Source organism: Marmota flaviventris, chromosome X, assembly GCF_047511675.1.
Source record: "Marmota flaviventris isolate mMarFla1 chromosome X, mMarFla1.hap1, whole genome shotgun sequence".
NCBI lineage: Eukaryota > Metazoa > Chordata > Mammalia > Rodentia > Sciuridae > Marmota > Marmota flaviventris.
Genome location: NC_092518.1, coordinates 58,948,946 through 58,976,670, shown reverse-complemented (window position 1 = coordinate 58,976,670; position 27,725 = coordinate 58,948,946). Strand labels below are relative to the sequence as shown.

The 27,725-nt window shown below is 37.9% G+C and overlaps 1 protein-coding gene across 1 annotated transcript; it reads left to right on the top strand.

Moving 5' to 3' along the window:
• The first annotated feature begins 245 nt into the window (after positions 1-245).
• Yipf6 (Yip1 domain family member 6) lies at positions 246-25,911 on the top strand. The gene is made up of 7 exons (XM_027935857.3): positions 246-351; positions 8,608-8,736; positions 9,649-9,727; positions 12,553-12,595; positions 15,823-15,948; positions 16,857-17,014; positions 21,353-25,911. Exons 1-7 carry the CDS (start codon positions 295-297, stop codon positions 21,469-21,471), a joined length of 711 nt encoding a protein of 236 aa, XP_027791658.3. The 5' UTR covers positions 246-294; the 3' UTR covers positions 21,472-25,911.
• Positions 25,912-27,725: the final 1,814 nt, after the last annotated feature.

Below are 27,725 nucleotides of genomic sequence, written 5' to 3'. Positions count from 1 at the left end.
TCCTGGTCCGGAGTTGGAAGGAGCGATTTGAGATTCAGGTTTGAGTGTTAAAGGGGTCGAGTGCTTAGTGGGACCCGTGGCTCCGAAGAAGCGAGGCGACTGCGGAGCTCTCTTCCCTACGCCCCCAGGACAAGGGAGAGCAAACGGTCCGGACCGCTGATCTGGGTCACCAGCAGTTACCAGGCGCCTTTCAGTGACGCCGCCTCCACGCGACGACGCTCTGACGGGCAGCGGCCTCCACGTCTCAGGTTCCGCAAAGGCCTGTGGGAGCGACCCGGCAGAAGGAGGGCCGTCATGGCGGAAGCGGCGGAGTCTCCTGGAGACCCGGGAACGACGTCGTCCAGGCCCCTGGTGAGCTGGGGAATTGCGACATAAAAGGGACCCTGGGTGAGGCAGAGTGCCCCCTAAGAAGTCGGGGGATGGGCTCAAGGCCTGAGATAGCCGCAGCCCCTTCTCCCGGCAGGCGTTTGCTGTACTCAATACTAGAACCAGCGTCAACACCGCACCTGTTCCTTGGGCTAAGGAGTTTCCCCCTGCCCTCTTCGTTCCTTCCATCTCTTAAAACTCCCCTCCTGTTTCCTTTCCCATACTCTCAGGGGTCGTCCTCTGTCTCCTACATTGTGTTAAATGCTGAGCCTAAGTTGATTTCTTCCACTGTCCCCTGATTTTATCAAGACCTGTCATAAGCCCTTGTTGGAATAGTAGCATTCTAGAATAGAAATGAGAGATTGCTTTTCATGGGACATGAACATTCTATTGCTTATAATTTGAGTCTTTACTTGTTTAGTGACCCACATAGGCTAGGTTTAATCCCATCTCCTTGCCCTCCTCTTCAGGATACTCTTACTGTCTATAGGGGATAGACTTTCTATTCCAAGTACAATCCCAAAGCTGCTACTATTTTTTTAATTTATTTCTTACATACATGACAATAGTGGAGTGCATGACATTCATAATTATCCATTCACAGCACAATTTTTCATAACTCTGTATATAAAGTATGTTCACTCCAAATTATGCCATTATACATGAGCTCTCTCTTTTTTTTTTTTTGCATACAATTCCAAAGCTGCTACTATTTAAGAATACAAGCCTTGCAGTTACTTGCCTAGGCTTCATTCCATCCACTCTGCTTCTTGTGTGAATTTGGGCAAGTCCTTTCATGGAGGATGTTCCTTTGTTAAGTGGAGATGAAAATATGTGCCTCAAAAGTTGTTAAGATGATAAAATAGCATAGTTTATTTAGTGTGTATAATACAATCAGTGCCTTGAACTGCAGCATTTAATTAAGTCAACTTTCTACCCCATGTCTTTTCTCCCAGTGTTCATTTATTTGCTCAATAAATGCCATCTCCATTTCTCTCTTAAATTGGCAACTTAGTATAGTGAAGAACTGTACTGGGATTCAAGTGAATTTGATTCTAGTCCTGGCTCTGTTGCTTACTAGCTCTAGTTGCTCATCTCTTCCTTCATCTCATTTGTTCATCTCTTGCAATATTTATTGAGCATCAGTCATGTTCCAGACACATTTTCAGGAATTGGGGACATAACGATGAAAAGTAAGTTGGGGCTAGGTTTGTGGCTCAGTGGTAGTGCATTTATCTAGCATGTGCAACACCCTGGGTTCAATCCCCAACAATGCACACACACAAAAAAAATGAGTTGGGGCAAGTTCTGATGGAGCAGTTGTGACCTTGAGTAAAATCACTCTGAACCTGTTTCCTCAATTGTAAATTGGCAATAGATACTCATCACAGGATTACTGAGAGGACTAAGTGAGCTAATATACACATAGTACCTACCATGAAGTAGTTAGAGGTGTTTAGGTGTTTAGCTGTTTAGCTGTTTCCAGTTCCTTTAATCCAAACTGCCCCCGCTCTTTTTCTGTGAAATTATCCCCAATGTCAGTGGTTCTGATCACTCATTACTCAATATCAAATCTACTTCTGGTCAACAAATGCTTATTGAACTCCCATGATGTTTAATGCACTGTGCTTGTTGACTCAGGGAATCTGAAGGGCTTGCCCCTATGGTTACTTATAGTCTAATTTGTAGGGGGTGATAACAAATATACAATGCTAAGATAAGGGAGTATGTAAGAGTAAGTCACACATTAAAATATTAGTGAAATTTAAGAGAAGATACTCATGTTCATTTGGGGTAACCAAGCAAGCTACATGATAGAAGTTGTATTTGAGAGGGCCTCAAAGGATGGATAGGATTTGAAATTCCAGCTAAGCATAGGAATTATTAGTGCTAGGTGGCAGGCATTGTGCTAAACATCTGCATGTTTTCTAAATTTCACAGGAACCATTTTAATTAGGTGGCATTTAACTTCATTTTATATATGGGTGAGGAAACGAAATGGAGAGGTTTGATTTCCCTAGGATCTACATCCTGTTAGTGGCCAGTTCTGAAATCTGAACCTAGGTATAACTCTGAAACCCAGACCATTTCCAGTTATGCTACACAGGCTTTTCTGGACAAAGGCACAGAGGTAGGTGCCAAGATACTTTTGGGGGAGGTTAACTAGGGATTAAACCCAGGGATGCTTTTCCACTGAGCTACATTCCCAGCCTTTTTTATTTTTTACTTTGAGACAGTCCCTCTAAGTTGCTGAGGCTGGTCTCAAACTTGTGATCCTCTTGTCTCAGCCTCCCAAGTTGCTGGGCCACTGTGCTAGGACTGATGTTCTTACAGAACAACATATCTTTGGGTGAAGTGCAGGAAATTACTAGGAGGCAAGACTTAAAAAATAAGCCTACTCAATCAGGGAGGCAGTATGGAATGGTGATTAAGGATGTATTCTCTGAAGTCAGATTGCATAAATCACTATCACTTGGAGAAATTACCAAACCCCTCTATGCTCATTCCCCATCTGTAAAATGGGACTATTGCAGTACTTGGTTCATTGGATTTTAGGTGGGTTAAATAAGTTAAGAAAGTACCTGGTGGCACATAGTAATCATGCAATGTCATTTCTATTTTTTTTTTTTTTTTTTTGGTTTTGGGGATTGTGCCCAGGGCTTTCTACATTTCCTACATGCTAAGCAAGCGCTCTTACCATTGAGCTATACCCCAACCCCTCCTCTTTTTGACTGCTAAGCTGGCAGGTTTGTTAGGCTAAAAAGAGACCATAGAAATTTTTGAGGAGGGAAGGGTTTGAAATCAAGAATTTGACAACATAAAAGGAAATGCGTTATAATGGGGATGTCTGCAATCTATCAATGAAGTTGTTGCAGAAAGTTCAGGGAGAGAATAATGGGGAATCTAGTCTACAACAGTGGTGGGGGATTTGAGGATTTGAAAAACAAGGCAGAATCCATGAGGGTCTGTCTAAAATCAGTTTTTCCTACACTTTAACATACATGTCAGTCATCTGGGGAATCTTGTTAAATTGTAGATTCTGATTTAGTAGGTCTGGGGTGGAGCCAGAGATTTCTGCATTTTTAACAAGTTTCCTGTGATGTTGCTGCTACTGCTGCTCTCAGTGCCACATTTTAAAAAACAAGGCTATAGACATCTGAGAGAATAGTGATAACCTGAACAAAAATAAATTACATTGGAAGGTTATCTGGATGAGGGCCTTCAACATTGTTAATTCAAAGCTGGGCATGACAAAGCCAGGCATGGTGGCACATTGCATGTCTGTAATCCCAGCACTCCAGAGGCTGAGGCAAGAGAATCACTTCAGTGGTGAGTTGGAGACCAGCTTGAGTAACATAGTGAGACTCCATCTCAAAAAAAAAAAAAAAAGTGATTACTTCACTTTTGGATATGTTTAGTTTGACATAAAGGCAGGCCATTTAGTAGATATTCAATAGGCAGTCAGATTTTCAAACCTGCTCTTAGGTGCTCAGAAGAGGTCAGGACCTGAGGGTGTGGGTCAGTGGTACAACCCCTGCCTAGCATGTATCAGGCCCTGGGTTCCATCCCTAGCATAGGGGAGAAAACGAGGAGGAGGTCAGGACTAGAACTGTTGATGTAAGATTCATCTACACAGAGTTGAAAAGACAAAGTCTTGGGTAATGCCCATCCATAATTAGGGGCCAGGAGAAAGAGCTATAATAATGGCTGCAAGCTGGGTCTTTAAGGAAGCTGGCCCAGGTGACAGGGCTGGCTGGAGACTGTGTCATTGAGCTAATTCGTGCTTCATGCTTCCCCCTTGTGGATCCCTTTCTCCCTCACTGGCTCAAGCCAGTCAGTAAAATGCATATGTGTTCTGTGCTCAAATGTGTGTATATGTATAGGAGCCTGCATTCACATGGGAAAGGTGAGGGTCATGAAGTCCAATCTTTCTTTCCTATTGAGGACTAGTTCAGAGGACAGGGTCTCTACTAGCTGAGGGCCTGGTAGTCCTGTTTTTCTTATGAGGCTGCCATAGATCCTGACTCAGCCCATGGAACAGTTTCACTAATTTTCTTGAAAGGTGATATTTAGGAGAGGTTAGAATGGGAGCTCAGGTGGAGACCCAAGTGGCCCTTTAGTACCACAACTACTTGGAGTTAGGGCAAATGTTACAGGTTAACACTGTTCTTACTTCAGTCACCAGCCACAAGTTTGACGGTTCCCAGAACCACCCTCACTTCTAACTGGATACAAATTCAGGGGTTTCCATGATCCCCTCAGGCTCCATAATTCACTAGAATGGCTGACAGAACAGAGGACAGTGCTACACTTTATGGTTGTATAACAAAATGTCATAAATCCAAACCAGCAAAAGGAAGAGATGCATAAGGTGAAGTTTGGTAAGATCCCAAACACAAAGATTCTTTGTCTTCTCCCTGTGGAGTCAGAACATGTTATCCCCTGCCACGTGACCATATGAAGAGCACTGCCAACCAGGAAAGCTTACCCGTGTGTCTTGAGGTTTCATTGGAGTCTCTTTATATAGGCATGATTTATTGGATCATTGTCTACATAAATGAACTCAATCTCTTGCTCCTCTCCTCTCCTCTCCTCAAAGCTTGGGCTTTGATCTTGTGTACTGAAGCCCCAATCCTCTAATCATATATTTGGTCTTTCTGTAGTAGTTGCCTCTTTCCTCAGTCGTCATCTTAGCATAAACTATCTAATAGGGCTGCCATGACTCACTTGTTGGCATAAACTATCAGAGCCCACCATCAGTAACAAAAATACTCCTATCATTTAGGATATTCTATGAGTTTAGAGGCTACATCCCAGAAACAGGACAAAGACCAGCCACTATTTGACAATAGTAAAAGAAGTGGAATTGAGTCCCTTGGTAATCTTGAGCTAATATTTATCCCCTGCTGTGTGTCTGATACTATGTACTTTACATGGATTAGTACATTTTTCCTTACAACAACCCTATGGTGGTGGTACCATGTCTCAATTTTGCATATGAGGAAACAGTAGCACAGAGAGGTTAAGTAATCTGCTCAGTGTCACACAGGTAGTAAACAATGGAGCTGGAATTTGAACCCAAGCTGTTTGGCTCCAGCCAGAATCTTCACCATTATTCTCCAGATATAGAGTAAACATTGTGTGCTGGGTGTTCTGCAGGTGTTACTTTGATTCTTATGGCAATATTGTTACCAGGTGAGAACAGAGCCCTGTTTGTCCTTAGAATCCGTCCTTCTTGCCAACAGCCCCACCTACCTAGTAATAGCAGGAAGCAAAGACACAAATCAAAAGATCCTAGAGTTTGAAATAATGGTGTCCAATTAGTAAAAAGAGAGAGTATGGCTTTAAAAAAAAGAGTGGTTTAGGCCTGGGAATGTAGCTAAGTGGTAGAGCACTCCCCTAGCAGGCACACTGCCCTTGGCTTCTATCCAATGTATTGCAAAAAAAAAAGGCATGAAATGCTGCAGAGTATTCAGAGGATGAAAACTGAGAAAGGAACTTTGTATTTCGTTTTCTTCCTTTCATTTCTCTCAGTGCTGGGGATTGAACCCAGGGTCTTGCACATGCTTGGCAAATATGCTACCACTGGACTACAGCCCCACCTCAGGATCCTTGGGCCAGTGAGGGAGAAAGGAATCAAGAACAAGGGGAAGCATAAAGCAGGAATTAGCTCCCTTGTTTCTACCATTCTCTCAAACTACTCTCCATTGCTCTTTCCTAATCCAACTTCTCTTTATTCTCCCACTCAATCCTTTGTAATTAGGCTCCTTTATTGATGCTGCTCTTAATATTGACCTCACACAATTAAGAAATACAAGGGCCTCGTGCATGCTACCCAAGTGCTCTACCACTTAAGCTACGTCCCCAATGAAGTCTTATCGAATTCAAATTTCCAGTTACCTCCTAAATCATGTCTTCATAATTTAAAAACTGGCCTCATCGATGCAGTATTTTTTAAAAGGTTATTTTATTTATTTATTTTATGTGGTGCTACCTAGCAATGGTAGGCAAGTGCTCTACAACTGAGCCACAACCACAGCCCCAAATGCAGTTTTTTAATAGAGTGCTAGATATTGTGTATAGAACAGAAGAGATAGCTGAAGTTGTCACTGTGGTAATTAGGTCATTCTAGTAAGGAGTTGAATTTTATTTGGGTTTTGTTGCTAAGGGGAGCTTCAAAGATTCACCGGTTTCAAATATCATTAATGTTACCTTGGGCTTAGGGTGGGTGCTGGGTTGTTCCAGTAGTTTTCTGTTAAAGCATCTTCATTGGTTTTATTTTTGATCCCAGAGTTGAGGAACACTTTATTCCATATAGTAGGAAAAGTGTCCCTTTTTATTGATTTTTTCATAACATTCCTGTTGTTCATTCATCTTTCTATCTTTGACTTTGCACCTCAGAATGGGTCTGTCTAAGCTCTACTCCCTCAGCAGTAGCTGGCTATTACTTGTTACTCTATGCTTACTTGGTGGTGCTGGGGATTCCTTGTCATCAAGATCCAGCCTCCATCTTAGGTAGGTCATGTGTCTCTGGGTTCCCTGAGTGGGACTTTCCCAGTGATCCTGTCTCTTCCTCAGCTGAAGGAAACTCTAATGGTCTGGGCCCAGGTGGTTTCCTGTCCTCCCTAAGGAATAGAAATTGGTGGAATACTGTTCTTAGAATGCCAGCTCCTCCCTTCCTTTCCCTACACCAACCATACTGTTCCCCATCTAGTCTTCCTTGTGAACTCCCAATAGAACTCTGCAAGTATGACTGCCCCTTGTGTCTGTCACTTCCAAGAGTTCTGTACTTTTTTTTGTGTGCTCACACATACTTGACCTTTAGCAATTCATTTACAATTTTAGCTGAATTCTTACTCATCTGTGTGGTGCCTGGTGGCATCATCTTCTCAGGATTTCCTACAGCTGAGCCAGTGCTGGTGTCCTGTTTCTTCTTAGAAGCACCGATTATTCCTCAGATTATACTCAGTTGATCCACAACCTCAGCTCTTTGGATTTAAGTAACATTATGATTTTATAGTTTAATCTAGCTTTTTCCTCATCATTCTGGTGTGGGGGCTGATCTTTCCAGCTTTCTATATTCTAGTCAGAAGTCAAGTTACAGTATTATGTAGTCACTTGAAATAGTTGTTCTCTGTGTGGTTGTGTATTTAATTCAGTATAGAGTAGGTTTATTTGTTCAATCTTTCCCTTAGTTTCTCTTTTTAAAATATTTTAGCTGTAGATGGACACAATAACTTTATTTATTTATTAATTAATTATGTGGTAATGAGGATCAAACCCGGGGCCTCACACAAGGCAGGCAAGCACTTCACCACTGATGCTACAACCCCAGCCCTCACTTAGTTCAGAGATCACTTCATTTAAATTTTAATTTTGTTTTATCATTATGTGAACTAAATGATTTCAAGTCATACACAGAAAACAGCAAATATTTAAAGGGGTCTGACTGTTTTTCATTTCTGCTTTACCATGAAATTTCCTCCTTTCCTCTATAGGAAACCTTAAAAATAGTTTATTCCTTATTTTTTTAAAGAAAACATTCTAAGTGTATTTGATAAGTTGCTTGTCTTTTGTATCCACTGGACCAAAAACTATGTAAGATGGGATTGCTTCATTTTTCTTAGGAATTTGTTGATTTCAGAGTTTTGGTCATAATAATTGAATGTGGCAGATGAACATAAGAACTCAAAATTTCAAATTCTTTATTCATTTTGAAAATTTTACCTGATCTGTGGTTGCCAGGTAAACTGGTAAAAACAATATTCATAAAGTTGTTCTTTTACTGTTTTTCCCAGTTCACTTTCCATTTCATGTAATGCTTATTCTTCGCCAGAAGAGGCCACTAAAGCCCTTAGAGCAGAAGTGCAATAGAAATGTGGCCATTCCAACAGGAGATTGCTAGATCACTTTTTAATAGCTCTGCAGTTATCATCTCAACCTTACTAGTTTCTGTCATGTAGAGATTTCATACTTTAAAGAAACTAAATATTGGAGGGCAAGATAGTGTCTCTGGCATTTACTTTCAATATTTGTTTTATTATATTACATCTCCTTTAAAAAGAAGTGTTTGATAATTAGAGATAACTGCATTACTTAATGTCTGTTGAACTAACACCCATTGTAACTACTGGGCAAAACCCTTATAAAAAACATGGTTCCTCGTGAAGGAAATGATGATGTCTTTGAGGAATTCTGCAGTTTACTATAGGCTTAATTTTCTCCCCCAACTCTTCTCAGTTTGCAGGCCTTTCAGATATTTCCATCTCACAAGACATCCCAATAGAAGGAGAAATCACCATTCCTGTGAGATCTCGCATTCGAGAATCAGACAGCTCCACATTAAATGAATCTGTTCGGAACACTATTGTAAGTTAGATGACATGAGAGAATATCTCTTCAGCATCGTGGGACTAAATAACTAACAGTACTTTGTAATATTTTGTTTAATTCATTGACTTTTGGTGTATTTTATTTATTGAAATTTAAAGATTCTCCCCTAAGGGAATCATTTGATATAGTCTTTTTGGAGAACAGTTTGGCTGTAATGGGTATACGAATCTTAAAATGTCCAAATCTTTTGAAACCAGTAATTCTGCTTCACTAAATATAGTATATATAGTCTAATGAAAAATAAAACAAAGATTTTTGACAGAAATATTAAATATGCAAAGATGTCCATTATAGCATTTTTATAATAAAGGAAATTTGGAAACATCTTCAATGAACAACAAGATGGGCTATTGGTTAAGTAAATAATTTTAGTAAAATGCCAAACAATTAAAAATTGAAGACTAAGGTGGAATTATCTCCACTGTATTTTGAGAGATTATATCTGCATTACTGAATGAGCTCAAATGTCTTGATTTATTCATTTATCAGGTAAAGTGTGAATGTAAAAACTTTATTTATATTCAGTAGGTAGGGAGCTGGCTAAATGGCCCTTGGGACTACATCATGTATAAACCAAATGTCACATGCTATGGTTTTTAGTTTCTTTAAATTAAGTAGCATACCAGGAGGACTTTGTTTCTCATTTACAGAGTTTTCAAAATCAAAGTAGAACTGGTAGATGTGGAATAAGTGTTAGATGTTTGCTTAAGGAGCTAATAGAAAAATCATGTCCTACTTCTCCAAGTTGTTCATAGAAATGAAGGAGTCAAACTAGAAGTAGCTGCACAATTCAATGAAGAGTTTGGAGGAGACTGAAAGAGTAGAAACAGTAAATTAAGTGAGGGGGCTGCCTTGGTCATCACAATACAAGTTGTTTATGTCTTTCAGATGCGTGATCTAAAAGCTGTTGGGAAAAAATTCATGCATGTTTTATATCCAAGGAAAAGTAATACTCTTTTGAGAGATTGTAAGTATGTGGTTTTTTTTTAATATTAATTTTTCTTTAGTTGTAGTTGGACACAATATCTTTTATTTATTTATTTATTACACAATATCTTTATTTTGTTTATTTATTTTTATGTGGTGCTGAGGATTGAACCCAGAGCCTCACATGTGCTAGGCAAGCGCTCTACCGCTGAGCCACAATCCCAGCCCAAGTATGTGGTTTTTGAGGATTTACTTCATCTTATCATACCTTAGTGTTAATGCTTTATAAGGCAAAGACTGTGCAATAATAAAACTGACACCATTTTGCAAGATGAAAATATATGTAAATGAAAATTTGGGAGGAACTTTAGAAGGAAACTTAAAGATGAGAAGATTTTATTTATCACATTGTCTTCATCTATAGTGCCTATCTTCACCTGGAAAATGCTGTAGCAGATGATGTCAAAATGCTATTAAAAAGTGATCTAGCTGGCCTGGGGTTGTAGCTTAGTGGTAGCGCACTTGCCTGGCATGTGTAAGGTACTGGGTTAGATCCTCAGCCCCACATACAAATAAATAAAGATATTGTGTGTCCATCTCCAACTAAACAAAAAATATTTTTTAAAAAAGTGATCTAGCAATCTCCTGTTGGAATGGCCATACTTTTATTGCACGTCTGCTCTATGGGCTTTAACGGCCTCTGCTAGAAGCTGCTAACACATGGGGACTTTCTTCTCCCAAAAAACTAACAATCTCCAAATGTATGAATGTTAAATGATGATAACAACAAATACCCATTAGCAAATTTGATTAACAAATTAACAATATATTTATTGGCATTTAAAAGTGCTTCAACTTAAAAAAAAATTGCTTCAGGTCATATGCAGAGAACAATGTATATTCAAAGAAGCCTAACTTCTTTCTCTTTTCAAAATTATCATTTAGTATGTTTATCTTTCTTTGTTAAAGAGGTCTATCAATACAGTGTAATAAATTATGTACTTAGAACTTTTTCTTGAAATTATTAGGTTTCTCATTTTTCTTTTTAAGCAGCCTTGGTTTTCTTATTACTCTTTGTCAGAATAATCAAGTCATTGGTAACGATGATGTAACATGAGTATGCCTTCTGTTTTGGCAGCATTTCAGCTATAATATAGGAATGTCAAATAAGTGGCAAGTATGCCATTGCTGTGTGTGGAGATTGGATGCAGCATCAGAATCCTTCTGCACTGTGGGTTGGAGCTGATGCATAATTTGAAACTGATTTGCTATCGATGGTATAATGGAAAGAGCATGGGTAAATCTGGATTTGAATAATGGTCCCATCACTAGGTGTATGATCTTCGCTAAAACATTTTACCTTTTCTTACTTTTCTGGGAAGATGAAAAAATATCCGGAGATGGATGATAATGATGGGTGTACAATAATTATACATGTAGAAATTGTTAAAATGATAAATTTGTGTTATATATTTTACAATAAGAAAATAACTAAAAGTACCTTTTTGTCTTTTTGTGATATGGGATCTAACCCAATAGCACTTCACAACTAAGCTATATCCTTAACCCTATGTTTTACTTTTCATTTTGAGACAGGGTCTCACTAAGTTGCTGAGTGTCTTGCTAAGTGGCTGAGGCTGGCCTTGAACTTGTGATCCTCTTGTCTCAGCCTTCTGAGTCACTGGGATTACAGGTGTATGCCCCCACACCTAGCTTCTGTGAGTGATTTTGTATGAATTAAAAGATTCTCCAGTGCATCAAAAAACAGCACATTAATATTATTTTATTTTAATATAGTTTTGCAGTTAAATACATTGATTAGAATTGTAGGATTGTGATTTTTTTCCCTCTTCCAAATTCTGCATTGATATACAAATTACTATATAATTAAAAAAAACAGTGTAAACATGTACATATGCATACCTCTCTTAGGTAAAATTATCTGTGTGGTGTATGTGTGTGTGTTTGTATGTAAAAGGTTCAGGTTAGACATAGGATCCTTTTTGGATTAGTTGAGGAAGGTAATTGTGCTCTGAGCCATGCATTTATGAATTGTTGGCATACTAATCACTCAACAGCTATTGATTGAGCCTTTTATATTTTTCAGAAAGCTCTTTAACATGTTTTTAAAATTTAACCTTATGAAATTACCAGTATTGGGCTGAGTTTTTTTTTTTTTTCACCTAGAACATTAGCAATTCTGTATTAGTTCAGTGTAATAATTATGAAAGGGAAGCAGTCTGGAAGAATGGCAAGAGTTCTGGACTAAGAATTAGCACACCTAGGTTCTGGTCCCACCTCCACATATAAACTTGTTCAAGTCACCCCTTCTTTTTTTCTTTGTTTTGTGATGCAGGGCATTGAACTCAGGACCTCATATGCTAGGGAAGTGCTATACCACTGAGCTCCACCCCCAGCTCAAGCCACTTCCTTCTCAGTTTCATTTATCATTTTTTGAAGTGAACAGGTTTATCTTTGCCTTCTCTCACACAGCCTCAAATTGGTGAAATGATTTGACTGTAGTTTTTTTTTTTTTTTTTCTGAGGATGCAAAGTAAGGCACATAGGTCTTCCAACTGCTTCTTCTTTGGACTTTAGTTATAGAATGCTGGAATGTGGCTTAGTAGATGGAGAGAATAGTGACTTGCAAGGTAATGAAGTGAACGAAACAAAGGATATGGGCATAACTGCATTTAGAATTGAGGAGCAGGAAACATAAGTAGAGGGACAGAGAGGTGGGTGGGTCTAGGCAGACAGAACACCTTGCTGTCTGAATCCTAGGTGTGGGAGAAGTAGATATTGGAATAAAGATGGAAAATACTACATATTGTTTTTAAGAAATCTTCTGTCTTTCCTTGCCTTATAGGGGACTTGTGGGGACCTTTGATCCTTTGTGTGACACTGGCGTTGTAAGTACTTACATTTCCTTTTTTTGTAATTTGAGCTAGACTAGACTTTTTTGGTGGAGTTTCAAAATTATGGGGGGATTTTGACAGAATGGTTCATTTAGGATTTCTATAGCTTTTCTATAGCTTATAGTACTCCTTATATATTTAACCCTAAAAAAGTGAAGAAGCTTTGCAAATCAATTAAAAATGATGGAATTAAAGGTATGAAAATTATGCCCACTTCATTGACCAATGACTTCTTAGTTTATTTTAGCCATGTCTATTTACCACATATCTATTACTTTCATGTGCCTCCCTATCATTGAAGCAAGGGAATAAAATATCTATAGATTTAAGCATTGTTTGCAAACAAATATTTTTTAAAATTTTATTAGAAGTGTGAATGAGAATAAGAATAGAAGTGGTAGAGTTGAAAACAAGATCATGTTTCAGACTGTTATGTGTTCCTATATATGGTGTATATAAAGAAGGAGGACTGAAGGAGGAGAGAAAGGTTCCATTGTAGAGGGGAATGTAGCCATTGATAGAGTGGAAAAAAATAGTGCACTAGGATTCAATTCTGGGTCATCATCCTCACTCTCCTATTGCTAGCTGTATATACCTTCTCTTATTTTATTCTTATAATGAGAACTTGGGTTTCTTTTCTTTTTTTAAAAAAATTTATTTATTTTTTATTATTTCTTACATACATCACAATAGAGGAGTGCATTACATTCATAATTTTTTGCATGCAATTCTTAATACACCTTTATACCACAATTTATCAAACCTCTGTATATAAGGTATGTTGACACCAAATTCACATCTTCATACATGAATTTTGTATAATGATGACCGTCTGGGTTTATTTTCAATTTTGACAAATAAGCTCAGGTTCACAGAGATTGCGGATTTAACCAAAATCACAACCTCAGGTTTCCTGACTGGTTTATTCTCTGCTTCTGTAATTATTACAACTCTTACCACCTAGCCACTCTGGGTCTCTTCTTCTATATTTGTAAAATGATTTATTTTGGCAGGCATAACCCTTTATGATTCTAACAAATTCCTTATTGGCTTCTCTACTGAATTTTGGGGGGGCTGTATTGGGGATTGAACCTGGAGGACTTGGGCATGGTAGACAAGTGTTCTACCAACTGATCTATACACCTACCCCTAATTTTTTTAACATAAATGAGAATAATGCTAATTCACACCATAATTTTGTTAATTCTTATGCCTTTTTGAAGGGATTGAACCCAGTGGCACTCCACCACTCAGTATTTTTCCAGCCCTTTTATTTTATTTTTTTTATTTTGAGAAGAGGGTCTTACTAAGTTGCTGAGGCTGGCATCAGACATGCCATACTTCTCTCTTAAACTCCTGACTCACTGGGATTTCAAGCATGCATCTTACTTATCTTTTTTTTTTTTTTTTTTACTTGTTGGTAGGCCTTTATTTATTTATTTTTATATGGTGCTGAAGATCAAACTCAGTGCCTCACACATGCTAGGCAAGCACTCTACCACTGAGCACCACAACCCCAGCCCCTGACTTATTTTTTATGCCTCTAAAAACCATATCACAGGTATCATTTCAGTAATTTGATGGAAGGGTTTATATTGTACACATACACACATTTTGAAACCTTTCTTAGATATGATATAGGTTAACCCCACTTATTTACAGAGAAAACTGGAGTCCCAAGACATTGAGTGCCTTATCTAATGACAGAAACAGGATCATTATCTGGCTCTTCAGCCTTCCAGACTAGTTAATATTCTTTCCATCATACCATGCTAAAGTAGTCAGAATTCCAGACAACAAATGATGAGTGCCAGCACATTCTTTGCATCTGATTGTTAGGACTTGGAATGGAATATGCACAGCCATAGCTACAAAACCCTGCACATACTGGCGTGTAGTATAGCCTGGCAAGACTTACTGTGTGACTTCTCTATACTGTGTAATAAGAAGAGGTTATGAACACACTGTTTTTCTGGAAAAAATAACACCATGTTCAAGTATTCTAAGTTCAGAATTCAAAACTTTTTCTATCTGTAAAATTCATACACAAAGAAATGATATTTAAGTGACTCTTCAATTACTCAGTTCAAAGTAAAGTCTATTAATGATTTGTACGTTTTGAGTAAAACAATCAACAACTTGGCTGGGGATATAGCTCAGTAGTAGAGCACTTGCCTAGTGTGCACAAGTTTATAAAATGACTTTCCCTGTTCACAAAAAACTTTTAAATATTTCTCTTATTTTATCCTCATAATAAGAACTCAGTAGTGTTTTCTATTTTGACAGAAAACCTCAGGTTGTTAGTGCAGGTTAACTTAGATGGTAAGTACAAGTTAACATGGTTTAGTGTAACATTCATGTACATGCATGTACACACATACAAAATCAATACCTAAATAGGTTTATAGACTATTTCTTTTTTTAAGAATCTGAACTAAAACCTTAACCAAAGAATTACAAATGCAGATGTGTCCAATGGCGCCATAGAGTGAGAGAAGAAGTATAGAAGTAACCTAAATACACATAGTGGTGATCTGGCTCTTGTTGCTATGACAGTTGTGCCTGATTTATGCTGTATTGGATTGCAGGCCCAGTGTGAGAAAGTCTTTTGACTTTTCAAGAAAATCCAGAAATGTCTGTTTTTTATTTTCATCTTTTTTGCTACTCTACATTAAACACAGGGCCTTGCACATAATTAATCAGGACTACTGAATTTCCCCATGTTGACTTTGTGTGTGTGTGTGTGTGTGTGTGTGTGTGTGTGTGTGTATGGTGCTGGGGATCAAACCCAGGGCTCATGGATATTATTTAGGCAAGCACTCTACCAGCCTCAGAAGTAAATATGTAAAACCTCCAGATTTTAAAACAAATTCAAATTTAAAACTATTTTAAGTATTGTATGAACTACAAACTTCAAGTCTGTTAGCCACATTCGGCCTTTCAGTTTATAACCTCTGCTTGAACAAAAAAGTCTACAGTAATTAATTTAAATATTCCAGCAAGGTCAAATGGAGAACCCCATATAGTCCTGCAGCATTTGGAATTTGAAGTAAGGGATCCTTGCCAAATACTTTTTGCATTTTCTTTTCAGCACATCCTACATATTACTGATGTTCAGATGAGGTATAGCACAGCAATCCGGTTCAAAATTTGAGAACCCATACTTTAACTTTGTTGCTCTAAGTTAAAGATCAGGCAATTCTCATGTTTCCTTGTCTCAGGATGCTGCAAAGAGGTTCTGTGGACGGTGAAAAAGATGGAGGGCCCCAGTTTGCGGAAGTATTTGTCATTGTTTGGTTTGGTGCGGTTACCATCACCCTCAACTCAAAACTTCTTGGAGGAAACATGTGAGTATCATTAAAATATACCACTTTTCCCTTGCAAGGTAACCTGTCTTAGATTTTAAGGAAGTTGGCCTATTTAGATTTTTTAAAAAGAAAAACTGATATAAAGCTGAGCATAGTGGTGAATGCTTGTAATTTCAGCAACTCAGGGCTAAGGCAGGAGTTCAAGGTCAGCCTAGGAAACTTAATGACACCCTGTCTCAAAAGAAAAGACAAGACAAATCAAAGTTAATGAGGAACAAAGAAGAAGTTATCTTAAAACCACTGAGTAGGGGCTGGGAATGTAGCTCAGTGGTAGAGTGCTTGCCTAGCATGTGCAAGGCCCTGGATTTAATCCATAGCACCACTAAAAAGAAAAACGAAAAACACTGAGCAGATATAACCCAGCTCAATTAAATTAACTTTAATTATGTGGGGTCCTTTGATAAGTTTCAGATGTTATCTTAAATTATTTGGGATCCTTTCATAAGCTTTAGATGTTTTCACCAGTCCCTAAAATCACAGGCAGGATTTTTGTGTGTGTGTATTAAAAAATTATATACATTGTGGGAAACAGATGGGCCATAGCTTTCAACAAATTATCAAGTAAGTCTGTAACTAGAAGGATTAAGGACCACCATCTTAGAGGTTCAGTGGAGGAAGGAGATCTCTAGGAATTAGAGTAGATCATCTGGTATTAGAAAGTTGAATCTTAAGAGGCTTAAGAGGGGAGGAGGGAGGAATATGGGGAAAGAAGCTGAAAATGTGTGGTTAATAGAGAGAACTAACCTTATAAAATTAATGTTAGGGTGTAGGTATAATATATCAAGGAGGAAGCAGCAGTCCATAATATACAGAGAGTTATGTAATAAGTTGTGTCATGTTACCATTCAGCTATATTTATGATCTTTATGGATGTATGTTGTGTTTAGATCTTTTTTTCAGAGCCTCTGTGTGCTGGGTTACTGTATACTTCCCTTGACTGTGGCAATGCTGGTTTGCCGCCTGGTACTATTGGCAGATCCAGGACCAGTGAACTTCATGGTTCGGCTTTTTGTGGTGATCGTGATGTTTGTCTGGTCTATAGTGGGTAAGTGTGTACTTTTCTCTATAGTAGCAGAACAAACCAAAACTTGAGTTACAGATGAGGAGCAGTGAAACTCCAAAGTCAGATATGAATGATATGATTTTTGCCAGTATCATCTGTAGAACCCTTTGCTCTAAGCAAGCATCAATGGGGATGGTGTCTGTTATCTGAGTTGATTATCTGGACTTATGTAGAGTCACATGTCTTTTTTCTTCACTTAAATAATGTGCAAGATTGTGAAAGTAGATTATACTATGTTCAGTTCAGCACTGGTATATAACAGGAATAAGTGACTTGTGAAATGACACGGACCTTTTCTTAACAAAAGTAATAGCACTTATAGACTTATAGACTGCTCATTAGGCCAGGCACAGCACATTGTTTTATATGTATTTCCTCCTTTAACCTGCATAGTAACCCTAATGGACAAATAACTATTGTTAGTCCAATGTTACAGATGAGGCATAGTCACAGAGAGGTTAAACACCTACCTAGGAACTCAGAACTAGTGAGTATCAGAGTCAAGATTCAAACCCAAGCAGATAACACAGCTGTAGAATTATACTGTACCACCTTATGGTACAGGTTGTATGTATCATTGTGTACAGTATGAGATCCCTTATCTGAAGTACTTGGGACCACAAGAGTTTCATATTTGCAATTTGTTTTTTAGATTTTTGGCACATTTGCATATACATAATGAGATATCTTGGAAATGGGATTAAAATATAAATATGAAATTCATTTATGTTTCATATACATCTTATCCACATAGATTAAAAGTAATTGTATACAATCTTTTTTGTATATCTGTTTTTTGGGGGAGGAGTACTGTGGATTGAACCCAGGGGTATTTGACCACTGAGCTACATCTCTAGCCCTTTTTAAAAAAATTTTTTTTTTTTAATTTTGAGACAGGGTCTGAGTTGCTTAGGGCCTTGCTAAGTTGCTGAGGTTAACCTCAAACTTGCTATCCTCCAGTCAGTCCCTTAAATTGCTGGGATTATAGTTGTATGCCACCATGCCTGGCTATTATACCTGCATTTTAAAAATTTTTGTTTCTTCTTTTTAGTTATACATGACAGAAAAATATATTTTGGAATATTATACATAAATTAAGTATAACTTCCTATTCTGTGGTTGTACATGATGTGGAGTTACATTGATCCATGTATTCATATATGAACATAGGAAAGTTATGTCTGATTCATTGTACTGTCTTTTCTACTTCCATCCCTCCTCCCTTCCCTTCATTCTCCTTTGTCTAATCCAGTGAACTTCTATTCTTCCCTCCCTCCACTTATTGTGTGTTAGAATCCACATATCAGAAAGAACATTTGGCCTTTGTTTTTTGGGGATTGGCTTATTTCACTTAGCATGATATTCTCCATTTTACTGGCAAATGCCATAATTTTATTGTTCTTTATGGCTAAGTAATAATCCATTGAGTATATACACCACATTTGCTTTACCCATTCATCTGTTGCAGAGCACCTAGGTTTGTTCCATAGCTTAGCTATTGTGAATTGAGCTGCTATAAACATTGATGTGGCTGTATCACTGTAGTATGCTGATTTTAAATCCTTTGGGTATAGACCAAGGAGCGGGATAAGTGGGTCCAATGGTGGTACCATTCCAAATTTATAAGGACTCTCCATACTGCTTTCTAGAGTGGTCGCATCAATTTGCAGTCCCACCAGCAATGTATGAAATGTACCTTTTTAACCACATTATCACCAACATTTATTGTTACTTTTATTCTTGATAATTGCCATTCCGACTGCAGTTAGATGAAATCTCAGTGTAATTTTAATTTGCATTTCTCGAAATGCTAGAGATATTGAACATTTTTATATCATATTTTTATATCATATTTCTTCTGTGAAGTGCTTTGCCCATTTATTGATTGGGTTATTTGGTTTTTTTTGGTATTAAGATTTTTGAGTGATTAATGCTATATCCAAGGTACAGGTGGCAAAGATTTTCTCCCATCTTTAGGCTCTCTCTTCACATTCTTGATTGTTTCCTTTGCTGTGAAGAACCTTTTTAGTTTGCTACCATCTCATTTATTGATTCTTGATTTTACTTCTTAATGCTTTAGGAGTATTATTGAAGAATTCAGTTCCTAAGCCAATATGATGAAAAATTGGGCCTGCTTTTTCTTCTATTAGGCACAGGGACTCTGGGCTAATGCCTAGATCCTTGATCCACTTTGAGTTGAGTTTTGTGCAGGATGAGAGAGAGCGGTTTAATTTCATTTTGCTACTACAGATTTCCATTTTCCCAGCACCATTTGTTGAAGAGGCTATCTTTTCTCCAGTATATATTTATGGTTCCTTTTTCTAGTATGAGATAACTCTATGTATCTGGGTTTGTCTCTGTGTCTTCTATTCTGTACCACTGGTCTTCATGTCTATTTTAGTGCCAACCTCATGCTGTTTTTATTATTATAGCTCTGTAGTATAATTTGATGTCTGGTATTGTGATACCTCCTGCTTCAGTTTTCTCAATGGGTATTGCTTTAACTACTCTGGGCCTGTTATTTTCCCAAATGAATTTCATAACTGCTTTTTCTATTTCTATGAAGAATGTCATTGGAATTGTAATAGGAATTACATCGAATCTGCATACTGCTTTTGGTAATATGGCCATTTTGACAATATTGATTCTGCCTATCCACAAATATGGGAGAGCTTGATATCTTCTAGGGTCTTCTTCAATTTCTTTCTTTAGTGTTCTGTAGTTTTCATTGTAGAGGCCTTTTACCTGTTTTTAGTATACCTGTTTTAACACTGACCTGTGCCATGAAGTCAGGTGTGTAATTTTCCACTCATATCAACATATCAGCATTCAAAAATTTTGGACTGTGGAGCATTTTAGATTTCCAGATTAGAAATCTTAAAAAGTACTGTAGTGGCTAGACATGATGGAGCATGCCTGTAATCTCAGCAAATCGAGATGCTGAGGCAGGTGGATTGCAAGTTCAAAGCCAGCCTCAGCAATTTAGCAAGACCCTAAGCAACTTAGTGTGACCCTGTCTCAAAAAATAAAAAGGGCTGGGAAGGTGGCTCAGTTGTGAAGATCCCCGAAGATCCCCTGGGTTCAATTCCTGGTTACACTCCCCCACCTTAGAAAAAAACAACAACAGTACCCATAGTACTTTTCTGCTTCAGTAGAAAGTTTAGGAAAGACATGGCAATGGCAGTGAACACTATGCCCATTGTTTTTACATTCCTAAAATTTTCTTTAAATTCCAGCTTAAACTAGAAGTATTCACTAGCTTCTGGTTTAATAGCATAAACAGACTACCTAATGTTTTTAAATACAGTAATATCTCATTACTTGGAAAATGGTTGATAAGAAAAACCTTTTGAGCGAGCTATAATTGATGTTCCAAAGAATTGGTGTTTAAAAGCTTGGGTGCTTTATCCATGGGAAAGCCCTTTTTCCCTCAGAGTTAGATAATTAACTATACACGTAGTTCTAACTAGCTTATATATTCAGTGTCCAGGCCCACAGCAGATAAGAAGATAGAATTTTAGGAGAGAGAGACTTGAATTTTGTAAGAATAGTAATCACAAACTAAGTGTTAGGCCCTATGCTGGGCATGGTCCTTTTTCAGTCTGGTGGAGCAGCAGACACAAAAATACACAAGGGCAGTAGTGTTCCATGTGGGAAATGGACATCTATTCAGGGTACAGTGAGGGCCCCATAGAGAGAAGTGAGCAGTTTTCCTTAGATGACAGGGTACCAAGTGATTCAGGAAAGATTTCCTAGAGGTCTTATCCTTGATGGATAGAAAGATGAGTGAGACTTTTCTTGGGTGAACAGAGAGATGGCATTTAAAAGTGCTAATGATGTAAAAAAGACCAATGGACCTAAAATCTGTAACAGTAAGAGGGTATTCACCATGGGAGCAAATAACCTCACATGTCTTTTGTAATTGTTCAACACAGTTCACTAATTTTTCAAAAAGGTTTTAAGAAACCTCTTTTAGATAGTTTTCTCTTCCAAATGGTCAAAATATTTAAAGCTTTAGAACTTGAAACAAGAAGCCCTAAGCTCTCTGAGGTTATCAAATCTAAGTGAGCTTTTTTTTTTTCCCTTTGGTGCTGGGAATCAAACCCAGGACCTTGCACGTGCTAAGCACATACTCTTTCATTGAGCTACACCCCTAGGCCACATAAAAAATTTATAGTGTGATTCTCTGTGGGTCACAGATATAACTGAACTTTTAATTCTATTTTCCAGATTATGCCATGCATATTGAAGTTTAGTAAATATTAATAGTTGTGATAAAATTACTGTATTAAATATTCCTTTTTGTTTGGTTTTGTTTAGCCTCTACAGCTTTTCTTGCTGATAGCCAACCTCCAAACCGCAAGGCCCTTGCTGTGTATCCTGTTTTCCTGTTTTACTTTGTCATTAGTTGGATGATTCTCACCTTCACTCCTCAGTAAATCAGGAGACAGAAAATTGAAACCAGTGAATTCAAGGCTCACCTGAAAGATATGATTCACTATGGAACTTTGACACTAAACCTCTTTTGTCCAGTTTTGGAGGTGGTATTAAAAGGGAGCCGTGCAGCACTGTGGTCACTTATGTAAGGAACTGATGTTTGTAAGGCTGTCTTTTCCTCTCAATGTTTATTTCAAATACATGTGCATACTACACATAGTATGATGCCTCCTTAAGGCATGATGGGGTCACTGTGGTCTATTTGGGTGATAACCAATGACTGGGGAAACACATGGATATATCCTACGAGTTGAATAGAGTTGGTGACTATTTTCAGCTTTGTGAATTCCAGTTCAGGTGCAGTTCTTAAACACATTGCCTTATGACTGTTAGAATATGCCTCTCTTTCATAAAGAAGAATAGATAGTCTATATCCATCTTCTTTTTTTTTTCTCTCTCTCTCAAGCTTAAAAAGGCAATGACAGAGGTTAGGAAGGGGGTTTATAGATGTGGGAGGAGAAAATGTGCATTAACCCAATGTTCAGATTTTGAGCAAAGGAAATTCTACACAAGTTGCTTTAAAAAAGGAGCAGAGTATAGGTAAAGAATCAACCTCTTTTGTTTTTTCATATAGTCACCTTTCCTGTCATGCTTAACAGCATCTCAGTTGGCACTCTAGTTTTTAATCTTGCTCTTTCTAGTTCTTAATATGCAATCTAAGATGTCAGCAGTTAACAGTAATTTTACTTTGACTGAAATTCACAATGGTCCAATATTGGTGCTTATCCAAGTGGAAGGCCTCAGACATTTAGATTAGTGGGTCTCTTAATGCTTATGCATTAAAGTATAGGAGTTTGGATATAGCACAGCTTCAAGGAGCTCTTTATGATTTTGTGTAATCTAGCCTCTGAGCAGAAGGTATAACATAAGCAGAAGTCTTCTCTTCATTTAACCAATTGAACATGGAGAGATTTAATGTTCCAATGGCTGCTTAATAGAACAGGCGCTTACAGCATGGTGTAGAATGAGTTGAGATTACAGCTGCTGCCTTTCCATAGTGGGCTTAGCAGTTTTTTCATTAGATGTTTTCTTCAGGTTGGGGAATAGAAATTTATTTTGTGGGTTTTTAGAGTTTATTTATAAAGCTTATTAGTTCCTCCCCTTTATAGATAAGTACATTTTGCACATGTGCACCTACTTTTACTCTCAGCTATTTATGCACACAAGTGTGAAGGATTTTCAGGGAGCAGAGCATCTGGAACAGGCTAATTCTGAGCTAAACAGGCCTCCTTTAAGGTAATATGAGCTGTTGCCTTCTATAAATTGCACATTAAAGAACTCTTAATAAATGAAGATTAGGAGTCAGGCAGAAAACATTCGTTGTAAATATGCAGTTACGTATAAAGATAGGAATTTCTTACTCCACATTTTTTTCTTTATCATAGAATTTAAATATTTATTTGTTTTGTATTTAAAGACTACCTACACATAGATACATGATTCTAAGAGCATAATTTATCCATGCCCAGATTAACCAAGTGAACAACAATACTAGGCTAAACTAGTTGTTGAAATGATTCTCAATTACACAAAGCATTGCAGCGTTGATCCCCTCTGTCCCAGCCGGTCCAGAGTTTTTGATTACATATTTGTATTTATTTCAGTTTAGCTTTTAAATTGTGAAATAAACCCTAGTAAGGACAAACCCAATGTTTCAGTCTTGAGTTGGTAAAATACTTTGAAACTGATCCTAATTTCAAAGTTATCAATTTCCATTATCTGAAATTTTCTAACTTCCTACTAATATATCTCCCCCAAAGTTGCTTTGTAATCTGCCCCAATGATTACAATGTAAAATTAGAGAAGTAACCATGCTTTTAAAAGGGAAATAAGTCTTTTCTGAATTTTACTCAGGTGAAACATTTGGTCAGAATCTCCTAAGGCCACAACTTGTGTGTTTTGGGGGTGGTGGGGGTGTCCAATGGAGGAGTTATACATAATGGATATTAAGGGGGCTTGATCTGCATATTAATCTATTGCTCTGGGGTGACTCAGCAAATGGTTTTATATGATTAAAGCAAAGGTGTAGGGCTGGGGGGTGGCTCAGTGGTAGAGTATTTGCCTACCATGTGCAAAGCTCTGGGTCCCCTCCCCAGCAATGTGGGGGGGAAAGGTGGGTAAATTGGAGGTTTAATTTTTTTCTGAAAGTGAATTGTCAGTTAGAAGGTATAAATAAATGTTTTTAATATATGCAGAAAGTGCACTGGTCTTCTGTCTCAGAAGACCTAAGTGTCTGGAAGTTGTAGCCCTCAGCACAACTTTCCCCTGAGTTGCTGCAAAGGCACAATGGCTGATAATAGAAATGAGGGCTAGAAAGGGTAGGAGGCTCAAAGAGAGGAAGCCCTGTTACAGGAATTGGAAAGTTTCATGCTTGAGATGAAATTCAAGCATGTGAGCATCACTGCAGGACATGAGCCATCATCACCATTAAGGACGATCACTTGCTGCTCCCACTTCTGAGACTGAGAACCATTTTCTTTTCTTTAGCAATAGGAAGGGTGAAGATTTGACAATTGCTGTTCAGATTTTTAAAACTCAGTTGATGACAACATACTTGAATGTGCAGTTTGGTCTTAAAAGTCAACCATTACCATTAAGTCTTTTGCCTCTTAAAAGTTTCATTACACGAATTGAATTTGAATTTGATCTTTTTTTATTGTGGGGGGATTTTTCTGTTGGATAAGGTCACAGAGCATGAGACTGGTAAGCATTTCTCTTTTCATTCCACTTATTTTTTTTGGGGGGGTGGGTTGTTTGTTTGTTTTTACAAACAGTATTCCTCAGAATGTGATCAGAAGGCAGGCATGGCTGTATTTGGAGATTTAACAGTGTACTTTATACTATTGACTTAACTGTTGTTTGGACTGCCTGTTTATTCCCAGAGAGGAAAATGAAAAATCTGTCAGTTCAAATTCTTGGGGAACATCAAGTCTTCAGAATTTATCTAAAGCTTATCATGATTTCATAAGACTTTCTTTGCATGCAGCTATTAGTCCAGTACAAAGCACTGATTTGTGATTCTTAACTAGACTGTTAATTTCTGAGACATTTGGATGGAAGTAAATGTATGAATGTTAATTTATGTATGTAAATTAGACACATTTTTCTAGATTCCGTGGGCTTTTATTAAAAATAGAGACTTTCTAGGGATTTACTTAGGCCATAGGATGGCCAAATCAATAATAATGACAATAATATTACTAATCATAGCTAACATTTATTGGGCACTTGCTGTGTACCAGGCACTATTCTATTTTTTTAAGGATTTTTATAACAGCTTTATTGAGATACACTTTACCATGAAGTTCACCCTTTTAAAGTGTACAACTCAGTGTTTTTTAGTGTATTTACGGAGTTGCACAACATCACTACTATCTAATTTTCAAACACCATTATTGCTTCACAAAGGAACCCCACATCCATGAGCAGTCACTCCCACTACCCATTCACCTCAGCCCCTGTCAACCACCAATCTGCTTTCTGTCTTTATTGATTTGGCTGGGCACTGTTCTTCAGTGCATGGTGTGTCTCTTCTAGACATAAAGTGCTAGAGTTCTCATTTTACATGTAGAAAATTGAGGCACAGAAGAAGCTAAGTAAATTGCCTGAGGTCACACAGGAAATTAATTTACAATAGGAATAACAGATGAAAGCATAGTAGTACACAGTTTTGGATTGCATTATTGTATACATGAAAAAGAACACACCCCTTCCCCAGGGATTGCCCCCTTGTTATTAGACTTTCCACCCTAGAATTGATTGGAGGTACATAATGCTGATCCTTTTTTCTGAGTAGTGGAACACTACACATCAACAGCCTCTGAGAACACGAAATTAGTTGTACATTAAGAAGAGTTCGGTTTGCTGCCCTCGCCTCTTTTTGAATTCTTTCCTGTCTCTTCCACACACATTTAACCTTTTTTCTCAAAGTTTTAAGACTCAAACTTTTGCCTCTTAAATTTCCCAGAGGGATGGTAAATGCATCAGATGTAACTTATCTCTTCAGGTGTTTATAGTCAAGGGATGCATATACTTATTTCTCATACCTTTTAACATTCCTAACACCTCAGTAGGCATGCAGGAACAGAATACCTTTCTAGATGGGCTAAACTAGGTAAGAGGAAGAAATGTCAGAGTCAAGACTTTGCCTTAATGAAGTCAGTGTACCCCTGGTAGGAAGTGGCCACACACCACTCTTATTCACTCTCTTGTCCTTGCAGAGCCTGTATACTCTGCGCCATCACTGCTGGTAATTTTGTGGTCCTCTCCGGTACTCCCATCTTAATCCTGATTGTTCCTATAAATAATAAACCTGTGAAAAGAAGAAACCTGTAACTTGGTTTGTGAATGTTAAATATGTAAATAAAAGCACTGGAAAATGAGTGTTTTTGTGTGCCTATCCTTGTGCTGAAGGTATAGAGATATTACTGCATACCGGTATCAGATACATATATATGTGCAGATGTGCATATGGTCATCAGACAGTATTGAATGCTGTATAGGATTGCACAGGGAGCACGCTAGAAAGGGAAGTCACATTTATCGAGTGCCTATTATCAGCACATCTAATCACAGCAGCTGAGAGGGATAACCAGGAGATAAAAAAGTGAAGTTTATGGGCTGGGGTTGTGGCTCAGTGGCAAAGCACTTGCCTTGCATGTGTGAGGCACTGGGTTTGATCCTCAGCACCACATAAAATTAAAGACACTGTGTTTTCATCTACAACTAAAAACTTTTTTAAAAGTAAAGTTTATAACTTGAAGCAAGGAGAACTGGGGGTAATTCCCAAAGCAGTGTCTCCTCAAGAAAGCAAGCATGGGGCTTTTAATGGGGAAAATCATACATATTCATACAGAAAAGACTCATCACATGTAGAGGTGGGCACATTCTTAAACATACTCAGTTTGAAGTCATGCTTCTTCTCACATTGTGAGTTTAAAAATGGTGGACAGAAATACTTCTTGAGGGAGAATTTGATATTAAAGTGAGCAAAGTTTAGGTTATCTAAATGTGGATAGTTAGAATGACTTCAATGACTTAGTCTGGGTTCTTATAATTTCTTGTAAGTTAGAAGCACATTTACAGTCATTTAAAGGGGCAGTCCTCTCCACTTCAGTCATAGGTGATTGTCCCTAGAAGTATCTGCCAAAGGGCTGACATTTTTTGGTAGGTGGTATTAGCCTTATCTTAAGGAATCTGGGTCTCGGGGAAGTTAAATTGCCCACTTATGTAGGGAATGGTGCAACCAGTATTCAAACTCGGGTTTTAATGACTCTTAAAGCCTCTTTCCTACGTCAATTCCTTGCCAAGTTAAAACTATATCTACTCACTTAAACGAATTTAATTCAGGTAAATCAGGCAATTTAGGAACTTGGTGAGAAATGGAGATTTTGGTCTTCTGGAGACAGTATCTGCTTGTCTTTTTAGTTTATAATCAACTTAGAGAAACTGAATTCTCTGTTGTTCTACATAACATAGTTGAAAAGTCATGGTTCTTAATTTTGGTACCTAAAATATCAGAGGAGGGAGCCTTTGAAGAGTTGGGATAATTGGTGTAATCTAAGAAGAGAAGAGGAAGAGCATTCCAAATGGAGAATCCTTGTGAGCAAAGGTAATCTGGAGCGAGTAGGTCTGTATACTGCACGTTTGACAGTGTGGCATATTGTCCTGTGTATAATTTTATATCTTTTACTCTGCAAAGTAAATACAACCAATGAGTTTTTAGAGCTAAGATAATAGGCTCAGAAAAGTGAAAGAATGTGTCCTGAGTTACAAAGTCAGTCTCAAGAATGCAATTGGAAACCGGAAACAGTGGTGTGCACCTGTAATCCCAGCTACTTGGGAGGCTGAGGCAGGAGGATCTCAATTTTGAAGCCAGCGTGGGAATCTTAGACCCTGTCACAAAATTTAAAAAGGCTGATGGGAGGGAGGGCTGCCATGTGTAAAGCCCTGGATTTCATCCCCAGCACTTTAAAAAATGCAATTGGAAAATTGTTCTTTATATTAATATAAGCCTTCTAATGAAAACTCAAATGTTGAATGAATTCAGAGTTAGCTGAGACAAAATTGAAGGTTAAGTATTGAAAACCAGAGAATTCGTGTGGTTAGGGCTCACCGTGGTGAGAAATAGGATGTCTACAAGGGACTGCCTTACCAAAAGTGACTTCAGAGATATAAATGAGGACATGGTGAGCAG